The 15152-nt window shown below is 49.4% G+C and overlaps 1 protein-coding gene across 5 annotated transcripts in view; it reads left to right on the top strand.

The window, feature by feature from the left end:
• Positions 1-240: 240 nt before the first annotated feature.
• Positions 241-15152, top strand: part of CHST12 (carbohydrate sulfotransferase 12) — a 30921-nt gene continuing 16009 nt past the window's right edge. The window contains exon 1 of one of the 5 annotated variants that reach the window (XM_063815152.1): positions 241-341. In XM_063815152.1, coding sequence (XP_063671222.1) covers positions 299-341 — 43 coding nt within the window. In that variant the 5' untranslated portion in view covers positions 241-298. Of the gene's footprint in view, positions 465-507; positions 991-15152 lie in introns of those variants that run through there. The other 4 variants (XM_003318223.7, XM_009442482.4, XM_003318224.6 and 1 more) reach the window with 4 other exon arrangements.

Here is a 15152-nt window from a genome sequence, read left to right on the forward strand (position 1 = left end):
ATAGACAACAGGCACTGCATAAAGGTTGGTTAACGGGATCGGGTTTGGCTGCAACGTGGAGCTCCCAGCTCGAACGGCGAGACAGCTGCGCGTCCCCGAGCCGCCGCGCGCCCGGTCCGCTGGGGCGGAGTCAACGCCGCGGATTGGCTGCTGAGAAAGGGGCGTGGCTCGTGGCGGCCGGTGGGCGGAGTCGATCTCTGGCCGTAAATAAGGCGCCACATGGCACTGGCTCGCGAGGGCGGGGGCGGGCGGGCTGGCCGGGCGCAGGCGCGCTGAGGGCGGGCGCCCCTCGGCCTCCATGGCCCCTCCGGCGGCCGCGACGTCTCGCGAGAAGACGACCGGTAGGAGGGGCTCCTGCGCCGGGGGCGGGGCCGGCGAGGGCTGCCTCTGGGGGGTCCGCTAGTCGCGGGGTGGCGGCGGCGGCTGCGGGCGCGAGGTGAGGGCCGCGAGGTGAGGGGCGCGAGGTGAGGGGCGCGGCGGGCTCGGGGCGCGGTCTCCCTCTCTCTCGGCCAGTGCTGGGCTCCCAGGGCCCGGGCGGGGGTCCCGGGCCGCGCTGAGGGGCGCGGGTCGGCTCTCCTTAGCCTGGCCTGGCGGGCGCGGCTTGGGCCTGGGTTCGAGTTCCCGCGCCGGCGCGCTGTGTGACCTTGGCCCTGCGCGCGCCCTCTCTGAGCCCCGCTCGTCGTCCTCGGCCAGGGGGACCCAGCCCTGGGGCCCTGATCAGCGCGTTCTGCGGCTCCTCGGGGTCTGGACGAGAAATCTGTGGTTCTGATTCAGCGACAGCAGAGGCTGCAGCGGCCCCGCCGGCCCCCAGGAGTCCCCCTGCCCGGCATCAGCCTCTGCCGCCCGGCAGGGGTAGGACCAATTCCCGGGCTTGGAGTTCCAGGATCCCCAGCTCCCGAGGGCCCCCGTGTGCCTGCTGTCACCTGAACGGGGCTCCCCGGCCCCGCCGACCGCAGCCCTGGAGCCTGCAGACGCCAGCAGCACCGGCAGGTCGCTCAGGGTATCCCTTAAATGACCTCTCACTCCAGAAGCCGCAGCCCTGCCCCTCTGGGAGAGGAAACCGTGCATTTAGTCCGGGAACAGTGGGACTTAGACCTCCTCTGCGGGCTCCCGGCCACCGAGACACCGCCGGCAAAGCCTTGGCTCGGGCAGAGGCTCCGTCTGGCAGGCAGCACAACAAGCCATAGTGTTTCCAGCATTATTAAATTATTTAGTTCATAATCGGGGCTGTGCGGACTCGGAAGCCCCGGGGTGAATAGGAATGTGAGTTGCAGGCGCGATGCTGGACGCAGTACATCTTCCAGGACACCAGGCCCTACGGTGCTGTTCCCGGCTGTGGGTGGTTGGGGACAGCTCAGCGGGTCCCCCACTTACCCCCACGCGGGGATCCGGGTTAGCCCCTCACCGTGAGCATCTGGTGTTGGGAGTCAGGGCTGGTGTCTGAGTGAGGATGGAGAGAAAACGGGTAATGAGGAGATTGCTACACGAAGGTGCAACGCTTGAGATCTGAAAGAGCACCTGCCTGGAATGGCATAGATGTTTGATTTCCCTGCAAAGGAGTTTATGGGACTTTGGGCTGACGCTTTGGGGCCAGCAGTAACTGTCTGCTGTCACTCAGCAGACTCCAGCTTTATTATCAAACCTCCAATCGAGTGCAAGATGCTAAGCTGGGGTAGATGCCGGTAATAGCGTGGGCCTTGCCCTGGGAGCTCACGGCCAGCCTGGCTACAACTGTGTGGAGTTGGGGCTGTGGTGCAGGCGTTAACAGAATGTGGCGACATTTTCCGACATTTTCCACAGTGGAGAGGACCTATGAATTGGGGCCTTTGGAGGCAAAGGGCATGCAGAGATGTGGAAGTGAAAGTGATGTTTGGGGGAGATGGTGGGTCGCCGTGTTCTTTATGAAGTGGGGTTTGAGGATTGGGTTGGAAGCTAAGACTGGAAGGCCGGGCGCGGTGGCTCCTGACTGTAATCCCAGCACTTTGGGAGGCCGAGGCGGGCGGATCACCTGAGGTCAGGAGTCCGAGACCAGCCTGGCCAACATGGTGAAACCCCATCTCTACTAGAAATACAAAATTTAGCTGGGCGTGGTGGTGCGCACCTAAAGTCCCAGCTACTTAGGAGGATGAGTCAAGAGAATAGCTTGAACCTGGAGGCGGAAGTTGCAGTGAGCCGACATTGGGCCTCTGCACTCCAGCCTGGGCAACAGAGTGAAAAAAAGACTGGAAAAATGGGTTTCTGATTGTGCAGGGCCTGAATGCTGTGTGAGGGAGTTTAAACTTTTATCCCTTTTGTGGTGGTTTGGGTGCGACGCGATTAGATGTGTTTCAGAAAAGTGGTCGTGGTGAGAATATGGGCGGTGGGTTTTGCCTCTGGGCAGTGGAGCTGAGTTGAGTAGCCTTGTGGGGCGTGGGTCTGGGACAGTGAGAGAGTGGGGGCGGGCATGGAGCCGAAAGATGTTGCCAAATCCACTGGGCGGTGGCGCTCTGTGAGATGCGGCGACCTGTAACAGCGAGGGCAGCCGGGACTTCTCACCTGCGATGAGGAGCGCTGCGGCCAGGTGGGAGAGGAAGGGCCACACAAACACACGTGGGTTTTAGACCTGCAGAGTTGGCGGTATTGGTGGCCATCCTGGAGGAGATGTGACCTGGTGGAGAAGAGACAGCCTGTACAAGGAGGGAATCCCCAGGAACCCCAGTGGGAAGGGATCCAGAGCTGAAGAGAGGCCCGTTGGTTGGCTGACCTTGGGCGTGCAGTTCCTTGACTACGCACAGTCATTGAGGCTGGCAGGTGATTCTCTTCTAGTTTGGGTCCGGAGCTGGAGGAGCCATCAGTGGGAAAAGACGGGTTATTGATGATACTGAAACACATGCGGCTTGTTTGTCATTTAAAAAAACCGTACATCTTGAGTTTCGATTCTTAAGTTGTCTTTCTTTTCGGAGAGTAGCTGTTAGTTTCACACTTGCTTAGTGGGTCTGTGGCTGCAGGCGGGACTGTGGTTCTCCAGCCCTGGCCCACAGATGTGCCTGGAGATAATTGACTCTCCAACTTATTACTTCCTGCTGTTAAGGTGGTGGTTTCTGTAACTGTTTAGAAACTTTAAAGATATTTCAGAGAAGAATGGGAGACAGGTACAGTTGAGTACGGGGTGGGGGCGCAGTTGAGTACGGGGTGGGGGCGCAGTTGAGTACGGGGTGGGGGCGCAGTTGAGTACGGGGTGGGGGCGCAGTTGAGTACGGGGTGGGGGCGCAGTTGAGTACGGGGTGGGGGCGCAGTTGAGTACGGGGTGGGGGCGCAGTTGAGTACGGGGTGGGGGCGCAGTTGAGTACGGGGTGGGGGCGCAGTTGAGTATGGGGTGGGGGCGCAGTGCTGAACAGGGCACAGGAGGAGGAAGCGAACAGGGACCCTTTGGCTCCCAGAACATGACCAGCTGGGGCTTTTCCCTGTAGACAGGAGGATGGATGTGTCTTTGGGGAATCTGAGTAGCCCAAGAGAAAAGACCTAAAATTAATGGCATCAGGAGGTCCCCAGTCAGCAGACCCAGCTGGATCCCTTGCTAACGAAGCCCATCATTAATAACCCCCTCCCAGTGTTCAAGGCATCAAGCTTTAAAAATCCCCATCCCTTAAATATGAGCAGATAACCAAGGGCATCTGAAGAAAACCTCTGCTACAGGAGATTGAGACCGGAATACACACTGGGAAACCAGAGAGCGTGCAGGAAGGAGCCTTAGAAAGCAGGCTGTCATTAATGTCCACGCGGAGGTGAGCGAAAATATCGCGAACATGAGGCAAGAACAGGAAGCTCTAAAAAAAAGCCACCAAAAGGAGTATTCGAAGATCCAAAAAGAGAACTCTCGGATGTAAAAAAAAAAAATAAAAGCAGAAATAAGAAAATCAGTTAGTGGGTGAAAAAGTTGAGGAACTCCCTCAGAAAGTAGAACAGAAAAGCAACGAGGTGGCAAATGAGAGAAAAAAGAAACGGAAAGGATCAGATCAGGGAGTCAGCAGCTGAATAGTAACAGCTTCAAAGCTGAGGTGAGAGGATCGTTTGAGGCCAGGAGTTCAAGACCAGCCTGGGCAACATAGCAAGACCCCCATCTCTACAACAAAATTTAAAAATTAGCCAGGTGTGGTGGTGTGCACCTGTAGTCCCAGCTACTTGGGAGGCTGAGGTGGGAGGATCACTTGAGTCCAGGAGTTTGAGGCTGCAGTGAGCTGTGATCATGCCACTGCGATCCAGCCTGGGTGACAGAGCAAGACCCCATCTCTAAAAAATAAAATAAAATACATTTTAAAAAGTTTCCAGAAGAAAAAAATAGGGAAAACAGGATGAAATTCACAAAATAATTTCCTAGAACCCAAACTTTCTGGGTTAAAGAGGCCCACCCAGTGGCCAGTACCACGGGTGAAAATGCAGGTATCCTTCACTTTCATAGCCTCTTCACTTCCCAGCTTGGATATTAAAAGCCTGGGAAGGCTGGGTGTGGTGGCTCATGCCTGTAATCCCAGCAATTTAGGAGGTAGGTGAATCACTGAGGTCAGGAGTTCGAGACCAGCCTGGCCATCATGATGAAACCCCATCTCTACTAAAAATACAAAAATTAGCCAAGCATGGTGGTGGGTGCCTGTAATCCCATACTCCGGAGGCTGAGGCAGGAGAATTGCTTGAACCCAGGAGGCGGGGGTTGCTGTGAGCCCAGATCGTGCCACTGCACTCCAGCCTGGGCAACAGAATGAGACTCCGTCTCAAAAATAAAATTTAAAAAATTAAAAGTCTGGGCAGCAAACTTGGATAGTGAGAGAGGCTGAGTTTCAGATAAAGACTAGTGAGAGCTTGGGAGGGGAAGGATTTATTTGAAAGCATGTCTGCAGCTGTTGACCCCAGAATTTGGATAGTGAGAGTTCAGAGGCCAGGTGCTGTGGCTCACGCCTGTAATCCCAGCACTTTGGGTGGCCGAGGTGGACGGATCACTTGAGGCCAGGAGTTTGAGACCAGCCTGGCCAACATAGTGAAACCCTGGCTAATACAAAAATTAGCCAGGTGTGGTGGCAGGTGCCTGTAATCCCAGCTGCTCAGGAGGCTGAGACAGGAGAATTGCTTGAACCTGGGAGGCAGAGGTTGCAGTAAGTGGAGATCATGCCATTGCACTCCAGCCCGGGCAACAAGGGCGAGACTCCGTCTCAAAAAAAAAAAAAAAAAAAAAAAAATCCTTGCGTACCCTCTCCAGGACTGTTGTGAAATCTCAGAACAAGAGGAGAAATAGGTCATCACAGGTCAAGAGGCAGAAGGTTAGAACATGTGGAAAAAGGCAGAAGAACTAACTACAATTAAAATGAAAAGAAGCAGAAGGGCTTGGGCTTTTTCAAAGCAGCGCTGGGTGGCAGGAGACGGGAGGGCCTTGCTTGAGAAATTCTGAAGGATGCATTTGCAGCCTGGAAGTCTACACTCAGGCAAGGGAGGGTAGGGTAAAGACACCTTCAGACTTGCTCCCAGATTTGTTCCTCATGCTTTAAGGAGGTGATTGGCAGATGTAGTCTCCCCAGATGAGGCAGTAAGTCTAGACTGAGAGAGACTGGCTGGTGGGAACAGGATTTCCCCCAGGTGAGAGGTGAGAAGAACCTGCTGAAGGGAGATCCCAGCCAGGTGCTGGCGTGAAGAGCAGACATGTCCTGACCCCAGCTGGTCAGAGGCTCCAAGAGGAGATTCTTTGGGAGAAGATGAAATTAGCAGGACACCTGACATGCTGCAACATCTGGAGAGGAGTTGATACAGTTGGCAGAGTTGGGGCGGGATTAGTGATAAGTACTAAACAAAGCAAATGAAAACACAAGGCTGTTATTAGTTCCAGGGAAAATAAACCATCGTGCGGGAAACGAAAAATAATTATGGTGTACTACAAGGCGCAGCTGTGGATAGCCTCGCCGCAATGATAATAATTTATGTAAACACTGACTGCTGCTCTAATTGAAATTATGATGCGCCTGGGCAGAGAAGGTGCGGGGAGGAGAGCGCTGCATTTTCGCCTGTCGCCTTGGGAAGTCAGTCGCTAATGCCCCAAGCTGAACAACCAAGGTTCACTCTGAAGGCAGACATTAAAAGAATTAGCTAAAAAGAATTATGGAGCAGGTAGGGCGTGGTGGTTCGCACCTGTAATCCCAGCACTTCAGAAGGCCGAGGCAGGAGGATTGCTTGAGTCCAGGAGTTCAAGACCAGCCTGGGCAACATGGCGAAACCCTGTCTCTACTGAAAATACAAAAATTAGCCAGACATGGTGGCCTGTGTCTGTCTCAGCTCCTTGGGAGGCTGAGGTGGGAGGATCACTTCACTTGAGCCCAGGAGGCGGAGATTTTAGTGAGCTGAGATCGAGCCATCACACTCCACTCTAGCCTGGGTGACAGAGCAAGACCCTGTCTCAAAGAAAAAAAAAAAAAAAGAATCATGGAGAAGGGCGGAGGTGAGAAAGGGAAGCAGGGACAGAGACTGTTGAGTTTCTTAATAAACTTCACCTCACGGAATGATTTCACTCTTTCATGGATATGTATGTGTAGCATTGAATTGACCCAAATGGGAACAGTCTCAGATGGGCTTTCTGCTCTGATGGAATGGCGGCCCTCGCCTGCCTCTGTGCACAGGCCCTGTTAACAGGGAGGGTTTCCTTGCTCTGATTTCCTCTTGGTTATTGTCATTGTTCTCTGTATCCTGTCTCGTCGTTGTGGTCATTTATCAGAGATTCTGAGCACTTTTTTTTTTTTTTTTTCCTTTCAGGCAGAGTCTCACTCTGTCACTCAGGCTGGAGTGCAGTGATATGATCTCATTGCAGCCTCTGTTTCCTGGGTTCAAGCAATTATGATTACAGGCCTGAGCCGCCACGCCCGGCCGAGCGCTTTCTTTCGTCGTTTTCTAAGGGGGTTTTAAAACATACTGACCGGTAGAGAGAGCAGTATTGTACGTCATCCTTCACCTGTCCCCAAGTTTCAGAAATTAGGCAATCAGAGTCCGTCATGTTTGTCTGGTTTTTGTTAGAACATCACCTCTTTCTTGAGCAAGTGCTGAGTGCCAGATGCTACTGTAAGCCTTGAGAATACCCGCTGTGAGGCAGGACGGGGACCTCCCTTTTAAGTCAGTGCAGGAAGACAGTGAGTGGATTAACCAGTGTATATGAGCTATTTGAGGCCAGGCACGGTGGCTCACGCCTGTAATCCTGACACTTTGGGAGGCTGAGGCAGGAGGATCGCTTGAGCCCAGCAGTTCAGGGATTCTGCGATTGCACCACTGCACTCCAGCCTGGGTGACACAGTGAGACACTACTCTAAAAATAATAAATAAAAGATTTGAGGTAGGGATGGGATAAATGCTGCTATGAAGAAAACCAGGGTATGGGGAGTGCAGGGTAGAGACCGGGATCTACTTTCTCAGGGTGGTTAGGGAAGGCTTGCTGAGGAGGTGAGCGTCAAGCAGAGATCTGAAGGAAGCGTGGGACTGCCCTGGGATTCCCCAGCTGAGGGATGGTGGTGCAGAGGCCCAGCAGCAGGAGCCTGTTGGGTGCGGTGGATGAACGGCAAGGAGACTGTTGAGGCTGGAGAGGGTCGCCGAGGGGGACTGTGATAGAAGAGGAGATCAGTGGAGTCCTGGTCACGGGCCATCAGAAGGACTCGAGATAGGAAGCCACTGGACTCCAGTGATCAGAGATGACGTGATCCAACTTTTAATAGAATAACCGTGGCTTTGGGGTTGAAAATGGATTGTGTGGGCCTGAGAGCAGAAGCAGGGAGACTGGTTTGGAGCCTGTTGCAATAACGCAGGTGAGAGCTGATGGTGATTGGGGCAGGGTGGGGTGTAGGTAGGGCAGAGGGGACTTGACAAGTTAGAGCCTGGATAACTATTTACTTTTTAAAATTATTTATTTATTTATTTTTAAATTTTGAGACGAGATCTCACTCTGTCACCCAGGCTGGAGGGCTGGAGTACAGTGGTGTGATCATAGTTCACTGCAGCCTCGGCCTCCTGGGCTTAAGAGATCCTCCTACCTCAGCCTCCTGAGTAGCTGGGACTACAGGTGTATACTACCATACCTGGCTAATTTTTAAATTTTTGTACAGATGGCTTCTTGGTATGTTGCGCAAGCTGATCTTGAACTCCTGGTCTCAAAATATTATCCTGCCTTGGCCACCTAAAGTGTTGGGATTACAGGCATCAGCCACTGCACCTGGCTGAGCCTGGATATATTTTGCATGTAAAGCCCCAAGCAGGTTCTTAAACTGATCATAGTGAGATTTATTATCATTTTCTTCTGAAATAATTTCTTTGAGTTAACTTAACTCTTTTTTTTTTTTTTTTTTTTGAGACGGAGTCTCACTCTGTTGGCCAGGCTGGAGTGCAGTGGGGCAATCTTGACTCACTGCAACCTCCACCTCCTGGGTTCAAGCAATTGTCTCTGCCTCAGCCTCTCAAGTAGCTGGGATGATAGGCGCCAGCCACCACACCCAGCTACTTTTTGTATTTAGTAGAGACGGGGTTTTGCCATGTTGGCCAGGCTGGTCTCCTGACCTCAGGTGATCCACCCAGCTTGGCTTCCCAAAGTGCTGGGATTACAGGCGTGAGCCACTGTGCCCGGCCACGAATTGATTTAACTCTTAAGTCAGTTGAGTCAAGTGAGTTATCGTTTGGATTCTAGAGTCAAATATCATGCAACAAATATTTGAGCCTTATGAGGAATACAGAAGGTACATGAGATATGATCCCTGTCTTCTAAGAACTTGAAACCCAGTTTGGGAATATTGGACTGGTATACGTGCGTGGATTTCCTGTCTACCTGGGAAGGGCCAACAGAGGGCTTAGAGACGGGAAGGAAGAGAACAGTGTGAGCTGATAGCCTCTGTGCTCTAGGACCGGCTCTGCAGGGAAGTTACTTTACTTCAAAGGCTAAGTTTGGGCTCAGTTTTCATTCAGGTCTCCTGGGATATAAATCAACATTCCATTCTCATCAATGTGACCGTTAATTACATATTTTTATTTGGATATACTGTCAGATATAGCTAAGTGAACACAAATGAAGTAATTGTATAAGCAAATAAGCCATAGTCCTGGAGGTACCGCGTGAAAATGTGTCTCACGATGGAGGTTTTAATGTAGCACCACTGTGTGTAAGTTCCAGGCAGCCCAGGACATGCAGAGAGCAAATATTGACACCAGGAACAGAAACTGTCCACATTTTTGTTGACTACAGCGATGGGAACTGCAGTGAATTATTTGCCTTATATAGTGTCTGTAAAGCTGGAAAAGAAGTAGGTAGTTTCTGGTCTTTGTGTCAGTAGCATAAATAAATAAACTTGAAACATTCTTGCGCTTCTTATTGAAGGTCATGTCACTTGATTTAGTGCTCAAGAGCTTGGTTATTTGGACACGAAGAAGTTACTTCCCTCAGCAGTAAAGGAAATAGAAATTTGACTGTCTAGTGAAACCTACCAATTCTGCCTAAACATATACTGTAGAGGCCAGCAGAGCAGAGTGGCAAGGAAGGGGGGCTCTCCAACAACAGCCTGAGTTCCGAGGCCAGCTCTAAACACTGCTAGCTATGTAGACTTGTGCAAGTCTGTAGCTACTTTTCCCAGTTTCATCCCAGTTCGTGTGAGGATTAAACAAAGTAATATGTGCAAAGCCCTTAGAACATCACTTTTAACAGCATGTTAGCTATTGGTATTGTTATTTTAAAATCAATTTGCAAATAGACAGTTTTTTTTTTTTGACTTGATAACTGGCTCTTGGTAGAAAGCATGAGTAATAATAAAAATAACACATATTTGTGTAACAAATATTTGAGCCTGATGAAGACAGAGAGATAAGTAAGGCCGTGGCAGAGTCTAAAGAAAGTGCTTTACTATTTTATCAACCACTTAGCTGTGTTTTCTAATTTTTGTGCTCTCGGTAGCTCTGGTTAGCAGAAAGGCCTAGTTTGTTCTTCTTTTGTAGATGGACTGAAAGTCAGACATAAAATGACTTGGCCCAGGCCACTCAGCAGAGGCCGGACTTGGTCTCAGTATTCCTTCCCTCTTCCTCCCAGTCCCTCCGTGTCTGCGCGGAACTCTGCACTGGTGTTTTCTCCTGTACTGTGGAAATTGGTGAGAGCTAGGCCATTGCATTCATATTAGAGAGAGAAGTGTTAGCCTCTGGAGATCAGCTTCATAAAACCACAAACATTTTCTTTTTAACTTTAAATCAAATGTATTGAGTATGATTTACATGCAATAAAACGTACCCATTTTAAGTATGCAGTTTGAGGAACGTGGCCAAACATATTCACCTTGTACCTGCCTCTGCAATCAAACAGTAGAGCATTTCCATCGCCCCGAGTTTCCGCGTGCTCCTCTGCAGTCTATGATTTTCATCACGATTTTGGCCTCTTTTAAATGTCATATAAATGGAACCACAGAACATGCAGTCTTTTACGTCTGGCTCCTTTTTCAGTGTGCGACCTGTGGCGTTCACCCATGAATCAGCACTTCACCCTTTTTACACTCACTTGCTGATGTACATTGGGGTTGTTTTCAGGTTTTAGCTTTTTTTTTTTTTTTTGAGACAGAGTCTCCCTCTGTCGCCCAGGCTGGAGTGCAGTGGCGTGATCTTGGCCCACTGCAACCTCCGCCTCCTGGGTTCAAGTGATTCTCCTGCCTCAGCCTCCCGAGTAGCCGGGATCACAGGCACCCACCACCACACCCAGCTAATTTTTGTATTTTTAGTAGAGATGGGGTTTCACCATGTTGGCCAGGCTGGTCTTGAACTTCTGACCTCAGGTGATCCACCCACCTCGGCCTCCCAAAGTGCTGGGATTAAGGGCATGAGCCACCACGCCCGGCCAGTTATCTCATTTTAATTTGCATTTCTTTGATGACCAATGATGATGAGCACTTTCCTATGTGCTTTCTGACTATTTGTATCTCTTCTTTTGTGAAACGTCTGTTCAGATTTTTTGCTTATTTTTTAATTGGGTTTATTTTCTTTTCAGTTGTAAGAGCTCTTTATGTATTCTGGATATAGGCACTTTGTTAGATATACATATTGAGAATATTTTCTCCTGGCCTATGGCCTGTCTTTTACTTTCTTTTTTTCTTTTTCTTTTTCTTTTTTTTTCTCTGAGACAGGGTTTTGGTCTTGTCACCCAGGCTGGAGCACAATGGTGTGATCTTGGCTCACTGCAACCTCCACCTCCTGGGTTCAAGTGATTCTCTTGCCTCAGCCTCCTGAGTAGCTGGGATTACAGGCACTTGCCCCCATGCCCGGCTAATTTTTTGTAATTTTAGTGGAGACGGGGTTTCGCCATGTTGGACAGGCTGGTCTTGAACTCCTTACCTCAGGTGATCCACCCTTCTCGGCCTCCCACAGTGCTGGGATTACAGGTGTGAGCCACTGTGCCCAGCCTTTACTTTCTTTAATGGTAAAATTGGAGAATCCTAAGTTTTAAATTTTGATGAAGTCCAATTTACCACATTTTTCTCTCCTATTTGTGCTTTTGGTATCCCAACAAATCTTTGCCTTCTCCCAAGTCATGGAGATTTTTTCCTGTTTTCCCCTGAACATTTTAGTTTTAGTGTTTATGTGTAAGGCCATGACCCATTGTGAGTTAATTTCTGTGTGAGGCGTAGGGTTGAGGTTTATTCTTTTTCATGCAGATATCCAGTTGTTTCAGCACCATTTGTTGAAAAGACTGTTTATTCCTTATTGAATTACTTTGCCACCTTTTGAAAACAGCCACATACATGTGGATCTCTTTTGGGACTTTGTGCTGTCTCATTTATCTCTACAGGCATACTTCAGAGATGTTGCAGGTTCAGTTCCCGACCACCACAATCAAGTGAATATCGCAATAAAGACAGTCAACAAAGTTTTTGCATTTCCCAGTGCATATAAAAGTTATATTTGGCCAGGTGTGGTGGCTCACGCCTCACTCCCTGCACTTTGGGAGGCCAAGGCGGGTGGATCACCTGAGGTCAGGAGTTCAAGACCAGCCTGGCCAACATGATGAAACCCCATCTCTACTAAAAATACAAAAAATTAGCCAGATGTGGTGGTCGGCGCCTGTAATCCCGGCTACTCAGGAGGCTAAGGCAGGAGGATCACCTGAACCCCAGAGTGGAGGTTGCAGTGAGCCGAGCTTGTGCCACTGCACTCCAGCCTGGATGACAACAGCGAAACTCTGCCTCAAAAAAAAAAAAAAAAGTTTTATGTTTACACTATACTGTAGTCTATTAAGTGTGCAATAGCATGTCTAAGAAACAATGTACATACCTTAATTTAAAAATATTGCTAAAAAATGCTAACAATTACCTGAGCCTTCAGCGAGTGGCAGTCTTTTTGCTGGTGGAGGGTCTTGTCTTGATGTTGATAGCTGCTGACTGATCAGGGCAGTGGTTGCTGAAGGCTGGAGTGGCTGTGGCAATTTCTTTTCTTTTCTTTCTTTCTTTTTTTTTTTGGAGACAGAGTCGCTCGTCGCCCAGGCTGGAGTGCAGTGGCACGATCTTGGCTCACTGCAAGCTCCGCCTCCCAGGTTCACGCCATTCTCCTGCCTCAGCCTCCCGAGTAGCTGGGACTACAGGCACCCACCACCACGCCCGGCTAATTTTTTTTGTATTTTTAGTAGAGACGGGGTTTCACCGTGTTAGCCAGGATGGTCTCGATCTCCTGACCTTGTGATCCGCGCACCTCAGCCTCCCAAAGTGCTGGGATTACTGGTGTGAGCCACCGCGCCTGGCTGGCAATTTCTTAAGACAACAATGAAGTGTGCTGCATTTATTGACTCTTACTTTTACAAAAGGTTTTCCTGTAGCACGTGATGCTGTTTGATAACATTTTACCTATAGTAGAACATCTTTTAAAGTTGTAGTCAATCTTCTCAGACCTTGCCACTGTATTATCATCTAAGTCTATGGAATATTCTAAATCTTTTCTGGTCGTCTCAGCAGGGTTCATAGCATCTTTACCCAGAGTAGATTCCTCCTCAAGAAACTGCTCTTTCGTTCCTTCGTAAGAAGCAACTCTTCATCTGTTCAGCTTTGAACATGAGATTGCAATGATTCGGCCACATCTTCAGGCTCCACTTCTGATTCTACTTCTCTTGCTGTTTCCATCACATCTGCTGTTACTTCCTGCACTGGACTCTTGAACTCCTCAGAGTCATCCATGAGGACTGGAACCAACCTCTTCAAACTTCTATTAATGTTGCTATTTTGATCTCTTCCTGTGAATCCCGAATGTTCTTAAAGGCATTAGAATGGTGAATCCTTTCCAGGTTTTCAGTTTACTTTGCCCAGATCCTACAGAGGAATCACTATGGCAGCTTTAGCCTTACAAAATGTATTCCTTTAATAATAAGACCTAAAAGTCAAAATTACTGCTTGATCCATGGGCTGCAGAATGGATGTTGTGTTAGCAGGCATGGAAACAGAAACAGATCTCAGTCGATTTAGAGGTGTATTTTGCAAAGGTTAAGAAAGAAACACAAGTCATTGTAGGATCTGTGGCCTGTGTGCTTTTTCCAAAGAGGGTTTTGGAAACTTCAGTATTTAAAGAGGAAAAAGTAGGCAGGAGGGGAAGAGGGGAAAAGGAGGTAGAGTAGGCAGTGAGGCCAGTGGTCACATTTTTGTGAGGCTTTGAGTACCATTCAGTGAATCTACATTTTACATGTGAAAAGAAGGGAGTGGGGCAGAGTCACATACGCCTTCTCCGCACAGTAAATCTGCATTTTATGTGCGATAAATAAGCACGTAAATTACTTTATCTGGGAAAGAAAAGAAGGTAGCTTTTCTTTTGCGTGACTTGGTTGCTAAGCTTAACTTTCCCTTTAGCTTGGTGAATTTGGAGTCTTGAGATTTTATTTTTCTTTTGCAATGTGTATACAAAGAGATTGATGATAAGAAATTGGCTCACACAATTACGGAGGCTGAGAAATTCAGACCCTGGAGAGCCAATGGTATGACTCCAGTCTGAGACGGAGTCCAAAGGCGAAGACCAATGTCCCAGCTCAAAGACAGGCAGGCAGAGAGAGTTGATTCTCTTACTCTACCTTTTTTTTTTGAGGCAGAGTCTTGCTCTGTTGGCCAGGCTAGAGTGCAGTGGTGTGATCTCAGCTCACTGCAACCTCTGCTTCCTGGGTTCAAGCAATTCTGCCTCAGCCTCCTGAGTAGCTGGGATTACAGGCGTGCGCCACCATGTCTAATTTTTTTTTTTTTTTTTTTTGTGATGGAGTCTCACAGTGTTGCCCAGGCTGGAGTACAGTGGTGTGATCTTAGCTCACTGCAACCTCCGCCTCCCAGGTTCAAACTATTCTCCTGCCTCAACCTCCCATGTAGCTGGAATTACAGGCATGTGCCACCAGGCCTGACTAATTTTTGTATTTTTAGTAGAGAAAGGGTTTTACCATGTTGGCCAGGCTAGTTTCGAACTCCTGACCTCAACTGATCCGCCTGCCTTGGCCTCCCAAAGTGCTGTGATTATAGGCATGAGCCACCACGCCCGGCCTTACTCCACTTTTCTGTTGTACTTGGGCCTTCAGTGGACTGGTTGAGGCCCTCTTATACTGGGAGGGTATCCGATATCTCAGTCCACCCATTTGGATGCTACTCTCCTCCAGAAACATGCTCACAGACACAGTCAGAGTATGCTTCACCAAATATCTGGGTACCCCATGGCCCAGTCCAGTTGACACATAAAATTAGCCACGTATTACGTGAACTTTTTGTGTGATCGATGTCACTTCTGCTGTAAAAAATGTGGAAAATGCCCTTCTGGGGGGCTTAATATAGATCTGGCCACGTGGCAGTGTCTTCCAGAGCAGGATGGCTGTGGTCACGCCACGGTGACACACAGCTGAACACGAGTGAGCTAAGGCCACAGCTGTCTGTGCCAGCTGCCTTTTCTTTCTCCAGTGTTTGGCCCACAGTCAGCATAAGTATTTGGACCAGTGGCCTTGCGTGGGCAGCCGGCATGGACTTGTTCCCTGGGGCTGCAGAGTCTGCCCCTGGCTTCATGCCCTGCATGTTGTGTGTGAGCAAAGAAATATTTAACAACCCCACCCGGAGCTAAGACACAACTCTGTCAGCCTAACCACAGTGTTTGCGTTTAAACCTAACCTAATAATTTTCAGTGCCATTTATGAG

This window comes from Pan troglodytes, chromosome 6, assembly GCF_028858775.2.
Source record: "Pan troglodytes isolate AG18354 chromosome 6, NHGRI_mPanTro3-v2.0_pri, whole genome shotgun sequence".
In the NCBI taxonomy this organism is placed as follows: domain Eukaryota; kingdom Metazoa; phylum Chordata; class Mammalia; order Primates; family Hominidae; genus Pan; species Pan troglodytes.